At 19.4% G+C, this 22,266-nt stretch overlaps 3 protein-coding genes across 5 annotated transcripts; 2 read left to right on the forward strand and 1 right to left on the reverse strand.

Moving 5' to 3' along the window:
- The first annotated feature begins 50 nt into the window (after positions 1-50).
- Positions 51-8,635, forward strand: LOC107994157 (cilia- and flagella-associated protein 70). Its single transcript, XM_062076433.1, has 20 exons — positions 51-455; positions 733-925; positions 1,033-1,203; positions 1,550-1,815; positions 1,902-2,078; positions 2,158-2,258; positions 2,569-2,699; positions 2,773-2,924; positions 3,052-3,206; positions 3,355-3,478; positions 3,891-4,034; positions 4,279-4,482; positions 5,518-5,651; positions 5,804-5,952; positions 6,177-6,337; positions 6,452-6,598; positions 6,837-6,967; positions 7,210-7,330; positions 7,540-7,689; positions 8,354-8,635. The coding sequence occupies exons 1-20, from the start codon at positions 339-341 to the stop codon at positions 8,495-8,497; spliced, it is 3,072 nt and encodes a 1,023-aa protein (XP_061932417.1). The 5' UTR covers positions 51-338; the 3' UTR covers positions 8,498-8,635.
- On the reverse strand, positions 8,301-14,342 carry LOC107994159 (putative uncharacterized protein DDB_G0286901). The gene is made up of 8 exons (XM_017050932.3): positions 14,200-14,342; positions 13,230-13,304; positions 12,871-13,071; positions 12,616-12,780; positions 12,394-12,543; positions 12,109-12,208; positions 11,793-12,038; positions 8,301-11,417 (listed from the first exon to the last, which is right to left on the reverse strand). The coding sequence occupies exons 2-8, from the start codon at positions 13,302-13,304 to the stop codon at positions 10,057-10,059; spliced, it is 2,298 nt and encodes a 765-aa protein (XP_016906421.2). The 5' UTR covers positions 14,200-14,342; the 3' UTR covers positions 8,301-10,056.
- On the forward strand, positions 14,241-21,459 carry LOC107994087 (transmembrane protein 62). 3 transcript variants are annotated; one of them, XM_062076421.1, is made up of 14 exons: positions 14,241-14,368; positions 15,146-15,285; positions 15,398-15,509; positions 15,570-15,707; positions 15,924-16,244; positions 16,327-16,459; positions 16,632-16,787; positions 16,913-17,060; positions 17,215-17,337; positions 17,416-17,497; positions 17,789-17,917; positions 18,117-18,291; positions 18,407-18,634; positions 19,060-21,459. In XM_062076421.1, the coding sequence occupies exons 1-14, from the start codon at positions 14,293-14,295 to the stop codon at positions 19,091-19,093; spliced, it is 1,995 nt and encodes a 664-aa protein (XP_061932405.1). In that variant the 5' UTR covers positions 14,241-14,292; the 3' UTR covers positions 19,094-21,459. The 3 variants fall into 3 exon arrangements, with proteins under 3 accessions (XP_061932405.1, XP_061932406.1, XP_061932407.1); XM_062076423.1 differs by lacking the exon at positions 14,241-14,368 and adding an exon at positions 14,780-15,020; XM_062076422.1 differs by lacking the exon at positions 14,241-14,368 and having other exon boundaries at positions 14,779-15,285.
- The last annotated feature ends 807 nt before the right edge of the window (positions 21,460-22,266 follow it).

Below are 22,266 nucleotides of genomic sequence, written 5' to 3' on the forward strand. Positions count from 1 at the left end.
TTCATATTAAAGTTAAATTAAAATCAAAATTAAAATCGTCATATTAAAAGATTTATAACAACTCAGTTCCGCATCGACCGCTGTACTGTTTAGACGTATTGAAATTACGCGCACTCGATTATATGTAATTTAAAATTATGTACGAATTTCATATTTAAAGTATATATATTTTATTTACGAATGTGACAATTTATTTAACGCTTTTTTTATTCGAGAATATCAATTATAATATTACATAATCTATAATAATTAGTTTTTTGAAATTAATCTATCATTAAATATATTCTTTCGCATTTCTTTTTATGAAACAGTTGAAGCACTGAATTGAAATAATTCTAATGGCATTAAATATGTTTCAGAAAAACATTATTCCTAAAATGGAAGAGTGGGTACAATGGCAAAATATAAAGAATGAAAAAAATATCGAAATAACTATACATGCCATTGAAAATATTGTAAGTTTTAGTAACGTATAAAATTTTTTTTCAATATAACGGATAACCTTTTGTTTAAATCGAAAATATATATACATATTTAAATATTTAATTGATATAAAATTTGAATTTTTAATTATATTTATTATATTTATATATGAAAACAAATAATTTTATATATATATAAAATCGATATATTTATTAAAGTAAATAATATTTATACAAAGAAAGAAGATTTTTAATAATTCAATTCGTGTGTATAACAATGTATTTAACAATACATTATTTAAAAATTTAGTTCAGAAAAGAGGATGTAAATGTACTATTCATAGTGGAACATAATGGTACTGTTTTGGGAGAGAGTAATCCAATATTAATCAAATCAACTTTTGATGAATTATCCACTTCTATAATCAATTTTAACGTTAATTTACCAGTTATTCCCAATGATAAAGAAAATATTAATTCAATTGTATCAATTCCTATACTAAGTAAAAATCAATTTATATTAATTCCTTTTATGTATCTTTTAATTATATCATAAAACTGCTCGCAATATTAATACACGAATTTCTAATATATTTGTATATTTATATAGTTAAAGCTGTAGAAATAATAGAAAATGATGAGGAATCTATACAATCTATTTCAGAAGAATTTAAGAAAAATGAAAGTAAAAAAAAATCGATATTCAGTACAAAATCTGGGTTATTTCCCACATCAAAATTATTTGGAATATGTAATTTTGATATAATTCCAATTATATTAGGTAATTAAAATAATTTTATTCTATTATTATTATTATATTCATAATTTTTTAAAACCAACGGATTGATAATATATATATATATATGTGAATTATGAATTAAATTTTCCTTTTTCTATTTTAATAATTTTTACATTTTTGTTGTTTTATATTTAACAACTTTAAAAATTTCGAAATTTTCAGAACTTATAGAAATTTCATATCTTCAAAATTTCAATGTTCAAAATTTTTAAATTCTTAATTTCAATTATTTTAAATTTTATCTTAAATCAATAAAAAGATTTTATTGATAAAAACTTTGAAAATTCGAAAAAATGTCAAATTTAATTCATAATTTCAAATTTTTTAGGTGAAAAAGAATTCTCTGAAAAATTAATTCTAGAAACGCCTAATTTTTTCTTTGATGGTAATTTAGTATCATGGCAGAATCTTCCACGTTTAACAATAACAGCTTCACAGAATCATCTTCCAGTTAATCTTTCAACATTAATCACTGATGCAAATAATATATTTAATTTATTCTATATCACCGTCGAGAGTTTATACAACATTCCAGAAACTTTTACGGATAATTTCAAATATAAAGCTGGCACGATAATGTATAGCGATAGCGAGGTATTATTTAATTTTTATAGTAAAATTTTTTATTAATATTTCTACTATATTTTTTTTAATTTCATGATTTTCATATTTCATTCCAGATTCCAAAAAATTTAATTTTCGATCAAGGTACGTGGACAAAACACCGCGATATCGAGAGAACAAAACGATGGAATACTTTGCGTTACGTAGAAAACCGTGCTCAATTATCGAAATACAAACTAGATTGTGATTTTATGGGAATTAAAAATGAATTCAAAAAGCAATTCGATTTAGCGGTATAAAAAAAGAAATAAAACGTTAATATGTATTAATGGATGCATCTTTTATCGACAATTGTTATTATTTAATTTTTAGAAAAAGATATCCCAAGATATACCGCGAATAGAATGGAATTCCTTGATTCGTTGTGTCATGTGGGACAAAGGACTTCAAACAATACGAGATCATATTACGAAGTATGAATCTGAATATTTTTTACAATTTGATCAATATTATAATGACAAATAATAATAGATTTAGAATTTATAATAACATAATATATAAATTTATAATAAATTTATAATAACAGAGATAAAGAAGAAGAAAAATAATAATAATTAATAAATATTTTTTATATAATAATTTTTTATAATAATAAATATTTATACTTATATTTATATTATATATTATATTAATACTTATATTTTTTTTTTATTTATAAAATAATTTTAATTATTATCGTATATGTAAGAAAAATTTATTAGAATTTATTGACTGGTTTTACAGATACAAACTATGGCCTTTCCAATTTGAAATAACGACAGCAGGTTCACCAATGAAATTTAAAAACGATTTATCAGCTAGGAAACAATTATATCAGTGTTACATCGATATTTCGGAACTTCTTTTTCCAGGAAGTAAATTTTATCATATTTCAATATAGGAGTATCTATAAAATTTTAAACATGTTAAAAATTATATTTTATTTAGGAACAAGTTGTCGAGCCGTAGGCCAATTATATACGTATAATTCAACAGATTTATCGGAAAAATTAGGAATCGATCAAAATATCTTTGTTCTCGAATTATCACGTAAAGACTTAAAAGAAAAAGACAAAAAAAGTAAAGTCGAAAAATCGAAGGTAAAAAAAATATAAAATATAAAATTATTATAAATCACGAATTAAATTATGGATTTATTTTTTTCAATTAAAATAATAAACAATAATAGTAATGAAATATTTTACTGAAAGATATATATAATTTTAGAATAATTCGCAATCGAATCAATCAGAAATTGAAGTAATAAAAAATCAAAGTGAACCAATATTTAATGAAAATGGGGAACCTACAATTGTAGTAGTTGATATCGAATTTTACGAACCTCTGGTTGCTTGTAAAATCGAAGAGGATTTCACATATTTGTAAGTCCAAGGATCCTACTACTTCATTATATTATAATATAATTTCAATTTTATTTAGTGAAAATTTTCACAAATTAAATATTCAAAAGAAAAAATTATTAATTATAATTGATAAAATTATTTAATTTTTAATTTATTTTTAATGTAGAATAGATGAAGTAATGTCTAAAATGGAAAAAAAACCGCTTTATGTATACTCTAGTAAGGTAGCAGAAGAACAGTATAAACATTGTATTCAAAAACTGGCGGAAATTCTTACAGAATCTTATCGAGTATGAGAATATTCAATGTTATGATAAAAATTGTCTATTTTTATTTTATTTATTTTATATATTTTATTTTTTTCCTATCAAAAATTTATAAATATAAAATTTAAAAAATATAAATTATAAAAATATAAAATACTTACAATTTTTTATATTTTCTTAAGCTAGGATTTTTATGAAGAAAATAAAGGAAAAACTAGTACGGGTCAAAGGCCACAAGAAACATATTGCTTCGATCCAAAACTAGTAATATATTATTAAAAAGTATTTTTAAAAATTAATTTATTAATTAATCTTAATTTTAAAATTAGTTTAAACATAAAAAAAGATAATAATATTTAAAATATCCAGAGAATTGCTAATTAATTCTTTGTAACAAAAATATTATTATAAATATTTAAATTTCTTTAAATTTCAGGATGAAATAACATGTTTCAAACAATATCTTTATAAAACTGGACTATATTTAAATATTCGCAATACGTTAAGAATGAAAATTCCTATTTTGATAGATCAAAAATTCAAATTACCTATGAATTTTGTGGGTTCTAAGGAATCTCATGTACATATATTTTTTATACTTTTATACTTTTTTTTCCTCATAATAAAAAATAATAAAAAACATAATAAAAAATAATTAATTATTTATTCATAAATTTTCTTTATAAAAAATTAAAAATTGCAATTTTTTTCAAAATGATTAAAGCGTAATATAATATTTACTAAAAAAAAATAACTTAACTTTCTTATACTTACTATACTTATTATATAATATCTTATATTAACTTTATATTATATTTTTACAGAATATTATCGCTTCTATGTATGTATATTTAGTAGAGCAAATGCACCTTGCTCTAAACGAAATAATTGAATGCCGATTTACGAAAAACAATGAAAATGATTTAAATAAAAAAAAAGAACATATAAACTTACAAATGACACATTTTTATGCTGAAGAAACTTATGAACTTGGAAATTTGGATGAAGCTAAACAAAATTATTTAAAAGTAAATTATAAAGATCGTCATTTAATTAATTAATCATTATAATTAATAATTATATAACATGCATATGCATGTGAATCTCTCTCAAATTATATTCTGTTAATATAATATAATTGAAATTTTTTATAAAATATTAAAATATTAAAAATTGACAAAATTAAAATAAAAATTTTTTGAATTTATAATTTTATATCAAAAAAATATAATGAAAAAAAAATGATATGCGAAATTTTTCTCGCATTCTTAAAATAAGCTTTAAATTATATATCATATATCATTCATATATTTTAAAGTCATCATTTTAAAGATATATTATATCCGAGAAAATAATATATTTTTTAATTTCATTCAAAATATAAGATTATTATAATTTTTTAAAAGATTTTTTAAGAGATATGATAAAAATCCAAATAATAATCCTATAATCCTTATCTGAGATTATATGCCAAGAATAAGAATAAGAATAAGAAAAACAAATATAAGAGACAGTGACAGTCATTTATTACTCCATTTTTATTCTTGTTTTATTATTTGCTCTTTTTATCTATATTTATTCTATTATCTTCTATTTCATTTGCGATACTCTAGAATTGATTCCTCAATTTTTATCTTATTTCTATCATTTTTTCATCATTTGCTCTTCTTGTCTAGATTTATTCCGCAAAATTTAATTCTTAAGAAATGATTCTGATATCTGATTGATTTTATTGTCTTTTAAAATATAAAATATATATAAAATTTATGAAGATATATAAAATATGATATAATATATATACATGTAAATGTATAATATATATAATATCCATATATTAAAAATTGAAGTTCATTTATTATATACGCATATATTTAGATAATATAAAATATTTAATACATCTTATTGTTTCATATATAATTTAATTGACAATTCAAGAAAAATAAGATTTAAAATGAATATAATTTTTAAATTTAATTAATTTCTTTAATAAAACGATAATTATTGCAATATACAAATTTAATTAATATTTCATGAATATAATAATAATCTTATTATTTTCTTAGCTGATACAATCGAATAAAAATGATCCATATGCTTGGACATTATATGCAGTTTTTCTTAAGAAAATAAGTGATATAGAAGGTGCAAAGCAATGTTGTTTAGAAGCAATTATGTTAGATCGACAACACCCAATTGCGTATGTAAAGTAACATTATCTAATAGTATTCATTATAACTTTTATAATTTTTCTATGATATTTCTGATAGAATTTATAAAAAAATTAAAACAATATACAATACAATCTTTATTAGAATAATATATATATATTGCAAACTATAATAATTTTAGATTGTTAATATATGCAATGATCTTCTTTGAGAATAAAGAATACAAAAAGGCTGAAATTTTTTTGAGAGCTATTGTGTATTTACATCCACGCTTCTTTGAAGGCTGGGCAATTTTACACCTTTTTTTTATACGAACCGAATACTATCCAGGTATAAAAATTTTTAATAATATAATTACTACGAACTTATAAAATAAATAAATTTAATTATATTCTTATACATAAATAAAATTAACGATAGAAATTTTAACAAAATATATATATATAATAAATTAAAATGTAGAAAAAATAATATATAATAATAAAAATACAAATAAAGGAATCAAGAAATGTAAATGAATGAAAATGTATTTAGCATTATATTTCATACTTTAGGAGTGGATCTCACGCTTCGTATAGCAGAGAAATGTATGCAAGACAAAACTCGCATTGTAATACTTGATCAAAAACCGCTTTTATGGTCCACGGATTATTGTCCAAAAAATAATTTGTATATAAATATTGTAATATTTTTATTGAAATTGAACTTTTGTGAGGTAAAATATCTTTAATTGTTTTGTTTTAAAAAGTAAGAAGTAAAGAAAAAATTATAATAAAAAACAAGTTGCATAAATATATTTTCAAAAATATTATAATATAACAATATTCAGTTTGCAGAAATGGCATTAGCACAGGAAATGTCAATTTCCAATCGATCAATTCATGTGTTGTACTATATGGCAGTGGAACATTATTTATCTAATAGATATGAAGATGCATTATCTCATTTAAACGAAATTCGATGCAATTATGGAATGGTTTGTAATTTAAATTTTACCAATAATTTATTAAATATAAAAATCAAAGATGTAATGAGTAGATATAGGATATCTTGTAATTAGCAATAGAATTATAAACAAAATAATTTTCAAGGAAAAAATAATCAAAAAATTAATAGAAGAAATAATTATCTTAAATAATTTAAAATATTACGTTTAAATAATTATAAACAAATTGCTAACAAATTTTTTAATATCTTTTAATTAATTTATTCAGGATTATTCAATTAGTAGTCTAATGGGCCATTGTTATTTCAAAATGGGAAATATCGAAAAAGGAATAGAATTCTATCAACATGCGCATATGCTTTTCGATAGGCCCAAAGATTTGCATTTAGTAGAAATTAGGTAATAATCATATAAAAAATATCAACAATAATTTTTAATTAATTTGTTCAAAATCTTATAGTAGAGTATATATATAATATAATAGAGTATATATGTGTGAAGTATATGAATATTTATACATTCTATTTTCTATATTGTGAATAAATAATTTGATATTTTGAATAAATATATAAAATATTTTTTCGAAATTATAAAATAAAATGAAATAATAAAATTGATGTATTTTTATTCATTAATTATAGATTGGGATATCATTATCACAATTACGGTGACTTTGACCGAGCAAAAAAAATCTTTTTGAGTGTATGCAAATTTTCACCCTCTTGCATAACCTGGCTAGGGGTTGGTAAAAGTTGTTATGAGGTATTTATATATATAATATTATATATTATATATATATAATTTATATATATTCCTAAATTATTTTATATATTATTATTATATATACATAATTATATACTAATTTATATATACTAACATAATTAATTTAAAATCTCGTTTAGTAATTAACATTGTTGATATGTATTTCAATTTTTAAATCCTCTTTTTTTTCTACACATATTTTATTTCAGTCAGGTCAATTTCACGAAGCAGAAATATCCTTATCAGAAGCAAACAGGCTTAATAATCAGAATCCAGAAGTATGGGGTTACTTATGTCTTTTGAATATGACTCTTCGAAGATACGATGAGTTTATACAATGTTATGCAGAAATGATCAAAGTAAGTTCATGTATTTTTTTACATTATATAGTATAGTTTCTTATATTTATTATTAAAATTTTATCTTTCGTTATATAGAGTATGAAATTTTCTAATTAGTTATAATGAAATTAATCTTTAAGAACTTTTATGACATTCTATTCTATTCTGTGATATTTTAGTATTTTGTAAAATTATATTTTGATGTCCTGAAATTATATTTTGATAATCTCTTTATGAAGAATATTAATCTTTAATATTAATCTATAAATCAATTAATAAAAATAATAAGATTAAAAATGCTCTCTAAATTTTCATATTTTTAATATATATAATTTGTTCAAAAATAAACTAACAAAAATAAATAATAAACAATATTCTTTATTATGATATAATTTTCACATTTTTTTCACTCAAACAAAATTTATACAATTATTTTATTCTAATCTGTTTAGATTGGAAGTAGAAGTTTTAATGAAATATTAAATAATATTAATATAAAATAATGATAATTATTGCAAAAATTTATTATGAAAAAAATATATTATAATTTGAACACATTTTTATTTTTGTTAAGTTTTTATTTTTGTTTAAGTTTTTTTATGTAATAAAGGAAAAAATAAACAACAATATTTTACTAACAATTTTTATTGTTTATTTAATTTTTTTTTCTTTTTTTTTTAAGTATCAGAATAATCTTACAGATAGAAAACTATGGTTGAGAATAACGAACATGATGGAGGCTTTGAATTACACGCCATCAAATTTAATAGAAACCAACGATCTTGTCAAGGATCATAATACAGAGGGATCTGAGGAACAATGTTAATTTTAAAATTAATGGCACCATAACGAATTAGAGAAAAAAAGAAAGTTTGAATTAATAAAGAAAAAATCATAATGGCACTCATTTTTAATTATTAAAAATAATATAATAAAGAAAATAAATACAATTAATAAAAAATTATATCAATAATATTATTCATTAATCAATTTTAATATTATTACATTTTATCATTATATTTTTCATAATATATATTTTAAAAAATGTTAATTTTTATTAATTGAAAGTTTATATAATTTAATTAATTAATTAATTTGAAAATTATTAATCATATATAAAAATATAAATATCCAAATTTTCTTATGATAATAATAGATATTCATATTTTATAAATCATCTCCCTCTTTGAATTGTTAAAAATTTAATTTTTTTTCAACACTTAATGATATCCTTTTTTAGCTAATCGTCTCATTACTATCTCATTTTAAATGAAAGATAAAACATAAAGCAAGCATATAACAAAATATCGTAATAATAAAAAAAACGTGCAATAAATAATCTTTTAATAAAAAGAAGCAAATAAATTATATAAACTATAAAGTAACGTAACATTGTTTTTAGACTAAAGATAAATAAATATAGCGTATAGTTTAATCTTATAATATTTAGAATATTATAAATGATTGCTTTTTCTGTTTTTTCTTTCCTAAATCAATAGTTCCAATGATATTGAAGTATACAACATTTTTTGTGTATACATATATCAATCTTCAATATACAATTAATTCCTATAGCCAATTACAAAAATATCATTCGAGATCGCAATATCTGAATAGATGTTAGTATTCTATTGTCGTAAAATTTTATATAAAGTATCAAGAAATACGAATCTTGGCCTTGTCAATTTCTATGTATTATAAAAGCATTGTAGTAGATTAATTTATAGTGTACTAATCCTTTGCAGTTTTATTTCTTTAAAAAATAAAAAAACCAAAACGAATATTTTATACAAAATATTTACATTGTTTTTTTCATTTGTAACAATGTAATATTAGAAAAAAAAAGATAAAAAATGGATCCTTTTGTAAATGAAAATAGAAGATAATCATATAAATAGTTATATATTATCTCCAATGTATTTAAAAAAAAATTTTCATTTAAAGAAAATATTAATAAAAAATGATTAAATGTAAACTCACAAAGGATTAAATAGCATTAACGATTGTGCGCAAATAGTATCACTTAGTAATAATAATAATTCTTTCATTATTTTAAAATTGTCTTGTAAATATTTTGCTGAAAATATTTATAATCTTCAAAATAAATTTATTTTAACTTTTCATGAATGTTAAATGATAAATTAACCAATTAAAATGTATTGCTATTATTGTGAAATATTTTAAAATCAAATCAAAAATTAACAATTTAATTTTTAACTATTAAAAGAAATTTCGCAATTATTAATATTTTCAAAATTTTTAAAATTCATTCCTAATAATACGTTAAAACAATATTTTTTATCATAATGAATATTAGAAATGTTTCTAATATCAAAAAGTATAGGTGTAATTTATTACACATTTTATTAAGACTTGATATTGTTTTTATTGCAATATTTTATCATTTATTTCGTTTACTTTTTCTTTGTTTTCTTTTATTTCCTCAATTTTATCTTTACTTTCTTGTACTGAATTTCCATCCACACTTTCATCTGCGGAACTAAAAATATTTTCAGATTTTGTTTCACAAAAATTCATAGTATCCTTTAAATCATTATCAGATACATTATTTTTCTTTGCTGTATTTTCTAAATTCAATATTTCTTTCTGTATTAATTGTTCTTTTTCTATTAACTTATTATTGCATACAGATTGATTATTAATTTCTATCACAGAATGTATTTTATCTTCCAATAAAGATACAGAATTATCTGTTATTTCCTCTATACTTTGTTGCACTGTAACTTTATCTTCGATATTATCACAGTCATTTATAAACTGTTTCATAACTTGTTTTGATTTTTGTTGATCATCTTTATACAGAAGATCTTTATCTATTTCAATAACATCATTAAATATTTCATTATTTTCTAATATTAGTTTCTCATTACAGTGAATATTAATTGGAACCGATATTTCGGAAGACATACTTTCTCGTAAATCTTTTGTTACATTATTTATAAGAGAATCTGAACATTCATTGTTATTTTCAAAATTATTTTTATCGATATCATCTTTGGTAATGTGTTTAGAATTATCTGACAAAGAAATTTCTTCAATTTTTATTTCTTTTATCGATGATATTTTATTTGTTATCTTATTTTCAATATTTGATTGCACATTTTCTATAGTTGATACTTTAATAGATTGAATATTACAACAATTTTCTGTTGCATTATGTTCAATATTCTGTTCATCATTACATTTAATTTTTTTTTCACTATTATATTCAATATTCTGTTCATCATTATGTTTGATATTTAATTCAACATTATTTATTTCAATATTTTGTTCCAATTTTATTTTACTAGGAGTTGAACATTCTTGAGTTTCGTGTGTTTGTGAAACATTCACATTTGAAGAATCATCTTCTGTCATTTTTATATTTTCCTTTAACGATTTTGATGATTTAATAGCATGAGATTTATATTGATCCTTTTGTGTATAAGATTTAAATTCATTTTCGTAATGCTTATATGAATCACTATCTTCCTTTTTTATATCTTTCTTTGAATGATATTGATATTTTGTTTCATTTTCTTTTTTTCTTTGTGAATGAGATCTCTTTAAATTAGGGAACTTCTGATTATTAAAATAAGTTCCTTTGGATTTATCTTCAAATGATTTTTGACGGAAGAACGATTCACCTTCCGACGAAGGTGTATCGACATCTGAATGACTATATGTTAAGCGAGTTCTTTGCCGTGGTCCAACTCTTCCAGTTCCAGCTATACTTGGTGAATTCACTAAAATTTACATATTTTAAGAAATTTACATGAATCAAAATTAAACAAAAATCAATATTATATATAATATATATAATATAATATAATATATATATATATATATCATAACGCGCGCGCGCCAAATGTGTTTTTTAAATATTGTATTCTAATACCTTTTTACGCAAAATATTTCAAAATATTAATTCAAATAAAAAATACATTTATACATTTTACAAATGCATTATTATATTTGTAAAAAAAATAAAAAATAAACATATCATTCAACTTTTTTTTTTATTTCTTATCAAATTATATAATCTTAGATTTTAATATAAATATAATATATATATTATATCATAAATATAATATATATATTATATTATATATATATATTACCTTTAACACTCATTACAGGTCCTTTTGTTATATTGCTTTGATTTACTGTGACTTTAATACTTTTATCAGTTGCAATGACAGTTCTTTCTTCAGAAGTTGGAGAAACAGGAATTTTTGTGGATATTGCTGTATTATTTCTATGTTGGTCATAAGTATTATAAGACCGATTTTCATAATTATTGTAAAAATTTTTTGTTCCACGATGAGGACGATGAGTTCCACGAATGTAATTGACATGTTCATTATCTAAAAAAAAAAAAATAACTTCTAATATTTTTATGTAACGTGAAATTTTAACACTAATAGATGAACATACTATTAACATGATATCTCTTATCAGAATCTTTATCCTTTTTTGTAAAATCTCCTAATGTAGGCCTTGATGATTTTTTTACTGCATCATATATAATATGTACCTATAATGTAATATTTTTAATTTATATTATATTATTATAAATTAATACAAATTAATAACAATTATTTTTTAAATATTAATTTAATAATAATGATATATTATTGATATCTATGAAGTTTTTTATTTAAATTTGAAATAAAATTTTTATAATCAATAATTCAATATATTATGAAAATTTGTTTATACTTTATCATTATCCCATTCCCTACGCCAATTGCCTTCTGCAGTTCTTTGTCTACTAATACGATCTTCATCAATACGATTTCTTTCTGCTCTCCAAGCATCATATGCTGGTTGAGATTCATCTCTGTAATTTCCTTTATTTGATTTAATATCCTATATATAAAAATAAAGTTCTTCATATTTGATACAATCAAATAAACTTATAAAAACAACATTATTACATACTTTCTGATTACCCTCTCTGCCATTAATCTTTTTTCTGAAACTTCCTTTTGTTACTTTATGATGAGATCTATTCCCATTATTTTCTTTTATGTATTCTACACTAGGTTCTTCTCTTTCAGAATCTGCTAAAAAATTGTATTTAGGATCCGGTGGTGGTCCCTCTCCCTAAATGATATTTTATTTTATTTTAAAATTCAATTATTAAACATGCATATAATAGAAAATAAATTTAATAATATGAATTCTATTATATACTTGAGCAAAAGAATGAATTTTTTTTCCTTCCCCAGCATGAGAATGTGATATATATTCATGTTTTTCTTTGGTTGATTTTGGTTTAATTTTAGGAGGATTTACAAATTCTGGTGGTTCTTTTCTCTCTGGCCAATCTGTTGATGGTACCATTTGTACCAAAGCATTTAGTTTTGCTGCATTTTTTTTATCTTCTTCAACTTCCTAATATAATAAAAATAATTTTATTATAAATTATTAAATTATTAAATTAAATTTTATCAATAATATAAAATATTATAAATTTATAATTACATTAAAAAATATATATAAAATTTATTATAAATTTTTATTATATTAAATATATTTGTAGAATTATATACCTCATATCTTCTTCTAATTTCTTCATTTTGTTGTCGAATTTTATTTATTTTTTCTTCAAGTGCATTAGATGCCATCTAAAATATACAAAATTTATATTGAAAAAAAATAAAAATTTTTGAATTCATTTTGAATTTAAAACGATATTATTTACGTTTAAAATTTAAAAATATGTAAATTATTCAAAATTTTCTTCAAATTTTTAAAAATGATAATCTTGAATATTTTAATTACATATTAGAAAGTATAATTATTTGTATTATTTCACGAATATAAAATTTAAATTCATATAATAAAATACATATTTAAATTCATTTTCACTAAAATTAATAAAATTATTTAAGATCAGATATTAAATAAAATATAGTTCTTACAAATTTAATGGATCATATCAATCATAATAAGTTGAATATTTTTAACATCAAAGTATATATTCATGTCACGTTTTTATCGTCCTGTTTCAAGAAGAATTTTACTTCCGAATTCCTCCAAATAAATGTTATAAAATATATAAATAATTTAATATATGTACAAGATTTATATTTTACAATTTATGTGCTTTTTCTCTGCATATATAAAAACATTTTATCAAAAATACAAATTTCATTAACGAAAAAAGATTAACCTTAATTAGTTTTAATTGCTATATACCCTACTAATCAAAAGAAAATTGTAAGAAAATTCAAATATTTCAGTTTAAAAACGAATTAAATTTTGTTTAATCATTAAAAAAATTGATTTTTTTTTTAAACTAAGTCTATTTATATATAGATTATGTACATAATATTCATTAATTTATATAAATTAAACAATACAATAGAATAAAGAGTTTTTACAAAAATTTGGCGTATTAAAATATAATTTATATAAAACTAGGTTATATGAATGTACAATTGATTTCTTTGAAATATAAAAATGAAATAAGTTTAGTATGAAATGTAATAACGATTAAAAAAAATAAACATAACGTACGGTTGCAAGTAGCTGCAAATAGTGTCAAGAGAAAAAAAATTAGAACATCACGAAGAAGAACGTTATGTTGCTTCAATTAAAAATCAGCCACATATGTCACTATTGAGCACTACCCTTATTTTTCCTAAGAAGGACACATTGACACTGCACAACATTCACAGATGCCTCGGTATAATAAGAAAATTATTAGTTGGTAGTTCCAGTGGTTTTCATTATGATATATAAATTTTATTTTTTATAAAACATTTCATTAATAAATACTGATTTTTCTACATATTTGATTAAATTTTTTCAAAATTACATTTTTAATTAAATTATTAATTAAATATAAAATGAGATCATTTTTAATTTATAATTAAATGCAATATATGATTTAAATAATATTCAATTAATATATATATTGTATATATAATATATTTAATATTCAGTATAAAATACTTATTTTAACTATAAAAAATATAAAATATAAAAATAGTTTTATAAATCTTTATAAATTCATTAATTGTATTTTTGAAAATTTTATAGAATATTATATTAAATTATAATATAATGATATTAATGATTTAGGTATTGAATGAATACCACTGTTACTGCCATGCGTAGACATGTCAACTCTTTTCATTACTATTCTGCAATGATCAGAAATTCAATTTGTTTGTATTCTAATATAATAATTATTAGTCAATCTTGGAAAATCGTAAAATTATGAAAGATCGAAATTCTAAATTTTTTGCTTTTAATAAATGGTGTTATTATGAATATCATATTTATTATAAAGCATAACCTAATATATAAAATTTGTAAACATTGAAAATATACAGGTGGTTAACTTCCATAAGAAAATAGCCTCAATAAGAAAATATTTAGAACGTTCCTTTAAAAATGAAAATATCGAAATCTACTGTAATTCTTTTGGTCTTTGTATTAATGTTATCGATATTTGTAGCAAATGTTGCTGACCTGATCAATGTTGATAATCATGTATTAGATGATACCTTGCATAACACAGACATGAAAAAAAAATGGTCACAACCAAAATTTTATGATATTGGAGCATCATTTGATCATTTAATATGGTTTTTACAGGTTTGTATTTTATAACAAAAATATTTATTTATTTACAAATTATATATAAATAATTTATTTTCTTTTAATTAGTTTTTAAACATTTTTTATTTGCTTTTTTTCATGTTTTTAGATATCAGATATACACATAAGTATATTTCAAGATCCATTTAGAATAACAGAATTAAAAGAATTTTGTAATATTACTGTGGGTACCATAAAACCTTCTGTTGTGCTTGCTTCAGGTAATTTTTTTAAAATTAATTTTTTAATATTTATGATATAATAATACAATAATTTAATAGGTGATCTCACAGATGCAAAAGCCAAAGATAAAATGGGATCAAAACAAATATTAGAAGAATGGCAATATTATAAACGTATTTTAGATGATACTGAAATTAGCAAAAGAACTCTATGGTTAGATGTAAGAGGAAATCATGGTAAAAAGCACATATCATTACTATTTACTAAAATACTAAATACTAATAATATATAATGTTTATTTATATAAATTTATAAAATGAAAATTTAAATTTATATTTATATTAATTATTTATATATAATGCATAAAATATATGTATTAAAATTAGCATTATATATTGTATAATAATATTCATAGCTAATTATTAATACAATATTATTTAAATTTATTTCAGATAATTTTAATGTACTAACTCTTGAATCAAAAAATAATTATTATTCAAATTATTCTATTCAAGGAAAGAAGCATCCTAGATCATATATGTATAATATAAATATTGGTTCTAAATTATACACATTTATTGCAATAGATGCTTGCTTAAAACCTGGCCCACGAAGACCATTCAATTTTGTTGGCATGTTAGATGAGCATGAAATTAAAAGTATACATAGTTTAGTAAATAAATCCAAAAATAGTAATACAGATTTTATAATATGGTTTGGTCACTATCCTACATCCTGTATATTATCACAAACTAATATTAGAAATATTATAGGTAACAAAATATATAAATATATATATATTTATTTATATTTAATATACTTATAATATAATATTTATTTATAATATATTTTCAGGTAAACATAAAGAAAGTATGGTATATCTTTGTGGGCATTATCATACTCTTGGTGGCGCAGTGCCTAATATGTATACACTACAACAAGCAGGATTTCTTGAGCTAGAGTTAGCAGATTGGAAAGATAATAGAATGTAATATATATATTTTATTGTATTATAGATATATGTATTGTAATATATATATTTTATTGTATTATAGTATTAGAAATAGAAGCATGTATATTTTTCTCGTTTTATATATTATTATAAGTAATTGTAGTGTTGATTTAAAAAAATTAATATTACTATGTTTATTTATTTTCAGGTATCGTTTGGGAGTAATAGATCATGGTCAATTTTCATTCATTGATATAAAACACAAGGAATGGCCTGTAGTATTAATCACTAATCCTAAACATGCTTTATATATGATGCCTAGAAAAGAAAATATAATGTCTGTTATTAAATCTACTCATATTAGGTAAATATTTTTTTATGATGAAATATATGTAATTAGCCATTAATTAATTAATTAATGACTAATGTAAATATACGTATTTACTACTAAAAATTTTATAATATTTTTTATTTTTTATTATTCTGTAGGATATTGGCATTTTCGATAGCACTGATAAAAATTGTTGAAGTTCAATTAGATGATAAACTTTGGTTTGAATGTGAACATATTAAAGGACCACTTTATGTTTTGAAATGGAACACAACAAACTACAGAGAGGGAATACATACTATTCGAGTTTAGTAAAATATATTTATTTTTTAATGATATTTCTTTCATTAAAATTTTAATAAATTCAACAATTTTAATGGTTGTAACCATATATAAGTGATATTATTGTTTTATAAAAATTTAAAGATTGAAAATTAATAACAAAAAAAAATTATTACAGGTAAGAGTTACAGATATAGATGGAAGAGAAACAACAATATTTCAACCATTTGCTCTTGATGGATCACGTTTATCGTTTCGTATTTTACCTAGACTTATACTTATGTCTAATGTCAGTAATATCGTACGTATATTATGAAGTACATAATATAATTATGTATTTATGTAAATTTATATATTAATATGATTTTTTCTTTTACAGTTTCAATTCTTATTTGGAACAGTATTGGTTTTATTAGTAATTCCATTATGTATACTTCGTTTTCTTCATATATTATGTGAAAGTGAGTAAATTATATGTTATATAATATGTTAACTATTATACAATTTAAAAGACTAAAATATTATATAATTGAAATATTATTATATAATTTATAAATATTATATAATTAAAAGAATATTATATTTTAAATTAAAGAAATATTATATAATTTAAAAGAATAAAAAAGATTAATTTCAATTTATTAAATAATTAAATATTAGATTAATTATTTCTGTATAATAATTTACCATATAAGTAAAGTTTTTAATATTAATTATAAATTATAATATTAATTAAAATATTTTTTAATTAGGAAAGCAAATACATCGACCAAGATTCAGAATAAAATTTTTTCATTCGTGGCTTAGAAAATTGTGGATATTATCAACTGTTGATCGTCTGTTTTTTCCATTAGTATTATATGCATTGTATTTAACAGTTGGTAAGAAAATAATGTAATGAATTTTATTAAAAATCACATGATCAAATAGAAAAATAAATTCCTTAAAAAAAATATTTATTATTCTGCAAAATATATATTATATATTTATGTAATACATAATATGTATTAATACATAATATATATAATATAATTTAATTTTCAAATGGAAAATACATTTAATTTGTAAAAAAATTTTAAGGTCCATGGGCAGTTGGTGAAGTAATAGAAAATCAAACAGGTATAATTTTTGCTTGGGGAACATTTATTGGAAATTCTTTTTTGCCTGGTGCTTTTACTTATGCTTATGGATTTTTCCAATTATTTTCTTTCCATCTACCACTAATGCTAATTCTAGCTAATAGAGTAGATAAACGGTAAGATAAAAAATATAATTTTTCATTAAATATCTTAAATTACATTTATATTTGTTATTAAGTAAATAATATAATATATGTAATATAATAATTAAAAAGTTAAATAATTTTACAGGCTACAAAATACTACTAAGCCAAATAATAAACCATTGTCTAAAATTTGTTTTATTTTACAATATTTACCAATAATATTATTAATTATTATGCAAACATGTATGGCTTATTTCTTCTGGCTAGCATATGGAACATTAGCTACTATATTATGTCCCTTACGCACATGGAGTATTTTTTTAGCAATGATGTTATGGCATCAAGTAAATACTATGCCACATTCATGTCTAAGGTATGCATTATAAATTAAAATATTATAATCTAATTTGAATATTTTATAAAATAAAAATTACTTTTTATTTTTTTTTACTTTTGTATTATTTTATTTACTCTTTGTATTATTTTTATATGAAAATATTATATAATAATTTAACATATAAGTAAAATAATTTTCAAATATAGATAAGTGATCAAAAAAATAGATGTAGTCGCGATCATCTAACCAAAGATAAATGAAAATCATAAAACTTCATAAAAGAAAAACGATATTCATATAAAGAATATTACTATATCATAAAATTAAATTTTATAAAATTTTAATCAAGATTAAATGCAATCATTTTTCTTGGGATTACTTATTTATAATAATAAGCAATCTATTATTAAATATATTTTATTTTATATATGTATTAATTATAATTTTTTTTTGTTATAAAGGTCTGCTGCAAAAATATGGTCTCCCCTTGGTTAGTTTATAGAAGGTACAATAATTTACTATGATAATGTAGTAAATTATTATTTATTTTATATAATTCAAATATTTTCATATTCTTATGTACGTATAAATTTACGAAAAAAAATATATATATATTTTTTTTCATTAATTTCTTAGATAATAAATATATGTATATTTAAATAATATACATAAATATAATTTTTATTTTTTATCTAATAAATTCAAAGTTTTAAATTTATTATGAATGAAGATTAATATAAATTTAAATTAGTATAAAAAAATAAAAATTATCTTATTTATTTAAAGTAAAAAGTTAAAATAATCGCGATTATTATTTATAATTGTACATTGTATTCAATAAGTTCCTTTTGAATGCCAGAATTTATTAATTGAGTTAAAACAAAGACTGTTAATATATTTATTATATGTTTAATAATATATGTTATTTAATTTTAATAATTTATGCTTCAACATTGTTTTTAAATTTATAACTTAAAAAAATTTCTCTTTCTTTTACAATTTTTTATCTGTAACAATAATTGTGCTTCCACATTGTATTTTAATGTTACAGAAATATTGTAAAATATCAGGGATTGAATGAAACTGTCACTTTTTGTAAATAAAAGTTACTTGTTAAATTTTTAATTTTTAAATTATTTCTTTTCTGTTTTTAATTAATTTTATATATCAATACATTTATACAATTACAAATGCTCAGTTTTAATAAATATTTTGTATTAGATTAATAAAAATTCTGAGGATTATATATTTTTTAATAAATATTTTCAAATATATAAAAGTTAAAATTATTTTCTTAATTGAGATTATTTAAAAAAATTGAAATTAGAATAAATATAGAAAAAAAGCAAGTTATTTTTATATAAATATTTCATTTTTTTAATAATAAGAAAACAACAGAAAGTATTAAAGTATTGAAAGTATTATAACAGAAAATTTAATTTTTATAAAGAATTAATTTTTTATCAAATAATTTTATTTAATTGGAATTCCGAAAAAATAAAGTTTTCTATTGGAAAAATTTATGGAATAAAAGATTCAATAATTACGTTCTTTAGTTATTTTGAGACAGAAAAGATAATAATCAAAAAATTACTAATATTTTAGAACTAATTGAAAATTTTCACAGTTTCATTTAATTCTTAGTAGAAATAATATATCATAGAATATATTACATAAGAATTATGTTATTAAAACAAAATAAAAAGAAAATTTAATTATCTATTTTATGCCATATATTATATTTCAGATAATGAATTAAAATTTATCTATAGAAATAAGAAGAAAAAAATGCAATAAAATATATGACATTTTATATGTAAAACAGTAAAGCAAAATATTTCCTATATTGTTTTAAGAACAAAATTTTTATTCAAATCTAATAATCTCTTACAAATATTTTTATTTTAAATTTTAATTTGCATATATATATATACACATATTCATGTATGTGTATACATATATTTATATATGAATTTCATATGATCCAGCTAAATTTTATTTTTTGTGATAAAAAAATATAATTTTATTTATTGGAATTGAAAAATCTATAAGTAAAATTCTATTGTTTTCAATTTGTAAACAATAATTTCTAATTTAATAATTAAAATAATTATGTAAATTATCTTTTAATATTTTTACATTTTATTTATATATAGTCTTGTAGATAATATTTTATTTTGAATAATTAATATCTATTGGCATAAAAAATTAATAATATCTTTTTTAATACAAAAATATAAATCAGTATTTCTTTAATAAAATAAATATTATAATTTTTTTGTTCTATATTCTATATTTTTCTACAAACTATTTAATTGTTATTGTTCTCAAACATGATCTCAGAACTGTAAATATGATCTCTGTAAACCAATGATTCCCAATTATTAATAATTAGTTTTTTCTCTTTTAAATAAATATGTCATATAATTTAAAAAAATATTAAAAATGATTAATAATTAAAAGTTGATTACATTGCACAACTTTTATTACCATTCATAAATATGTGCAATTATTATTTTGAGATTCATGATAATTATAATTGTTTAATTATTATATTGCTTATTTTCATACTTTATTATACTTGTTTCATACAATATGTAATTTTCTAAAGTTTATATTTATATTTATATTAATGATTATTGGGAATCATAATTAATTTAATCACTTCATAATGTATTCAATGTATTTTATAAATTACAAGAAAAATGAAAAATGTTATTTTCAAATATTTAATACATATAAAATATATTCTTAATTAATGAACCAATAAAATCTATATTGCATATATAATAATAACATATGTAAATGTTAATAAATGTTATACATAACTTGAATAAATTGTAAATTGAGTTTTTATTAAATATCTCAAATTTTATTATGATATTTATATGCATCAATCATTTTTTAAATAAAATATTTATTTAATATTATATAAACTTTATTTCTGTGAATAATCAAATCAATTAAAATACAAAAATCATTGTAATTTTCAATTGATAATATACAGTTTATTTTATATATAAGCACAATTATTTTAAATATATCTGCAAAAAATAATTTTATAATCTATATATGTATATATATAATATATAATAATATATAATTATTAAAAAATATTAATTTTGAATTCTCAAAACATTTTATGATTTTATGAAATATTTGTTTCAAGAAATGAAATTATATAAATAAGAATACAATAAAACAATTATAGTTTGATATAACATTATTTTATCTAGCTATAATTTTAATAGCCATACATTAATATCTTTTATATTTTTGTTAATTATTTTTATTTATACTCAAATTGCTTAATAGAAATAAAACCATGCATTTGAAAAATTTTGTTTTGCATCTTTTCATTTTAATTTTTAACAATATAATGATACAGTAATTTTGAAATATTAATATTATATTATTACTCTAAAGTATATAAGAGTTATATACTTATATATGATATTATTATATAGCTTTTAATACTAAAATCTTAATAATTAAATTATAATATTGTTTTCTAGAGCAATTTACTATTATAACTAATTCAATTTTTTGTCTAAATTATCATTATTATACATTTTCATGTTATAATGATTTTCATTATAGATTAATATGTCGGTAGTATAACCTTAATACCTCTTTTCAAATTTTATATATTTATTTATTGTTTTGAA

The sequence above is a fragment of the Apis cerana genome, linkage group LG6 (assembly GCF_029169275.1).
Source record: "Apis cerana isolate GH-2021 linkage group LG6, AcerK_1.0, whole genome shotgun sequence".
Lineage (NCBI taxonomy): Eukaryota > Metazoa > Arthropoda > Insecta > Hymenoptera > Apidae > Apis > Apis cerana.

Excerpts from the sequence above, each read along its gene's own strand:
- LOC107994157 (XM_062076433.1), top strand. The coding sequence starts at position 339 with ATGGCATTAAATATGTTTCAGAAAAACATTATTCCTAAAATGGAAGAG. Across the intron at positions 1,816-1,901 it reads TAATGTATAGCGATAGCGAG|ATTCCAAAAAATTTAATTTT; the intron begins GTATTATTTAAT and ends ATTTCATTCCAG. Across the intron at positions 6,968-7,209 it reads TTGCATTTAGTAGAAATTAG|ATTGGGATATCATTATCACA; the intron begins GTAATAATCATA and ends CATTAATTATAG.
- LOC107994159 (XM_017050932.3), bottom strand. The coding sequence starts at position 13,304 with ATGGCATCTAATGCACTTGAAGAAAAAATAAATAAAATTCGACAACAA. Across the intron at positions 12,781-12,870 it reads AAATTCATTCTTTTGCTCAA|GGAGAGGGACCACCACCGGA; the intron begins GTATATAATAGA and ends AATATCATTTAG. Across the intron at positions 12,544-12,615 it reads GCAGAGAGGGTAATCAGAAA|GATATTAAATCAAATAAAGG; the intron begins GTATGTAATAAT and ends TTTTATATATAG.
- LOC107994087 (XM_062076421.1), top strand. The coding sequence starts at position 14,293 with ATGTCACTATTGAGCACTACCCTTATTTTTCCTAAGAAGGACACATTG. Across the intron at positions 16,245-16,326 it reads TAATATTAGAAATATTATAG|GTAAACATAAAGAAAGTATG; the intron begins GTAACAAAATAT and ends ATATATTTTCAG. Across the intron at positions 16,460-16,631 it reads GATTGGAAAGATAATAGAAT|GTATCGTTTGGGAGTAATAG; the intron begins GTAATATATATA and ends ATTTATTTTCAG.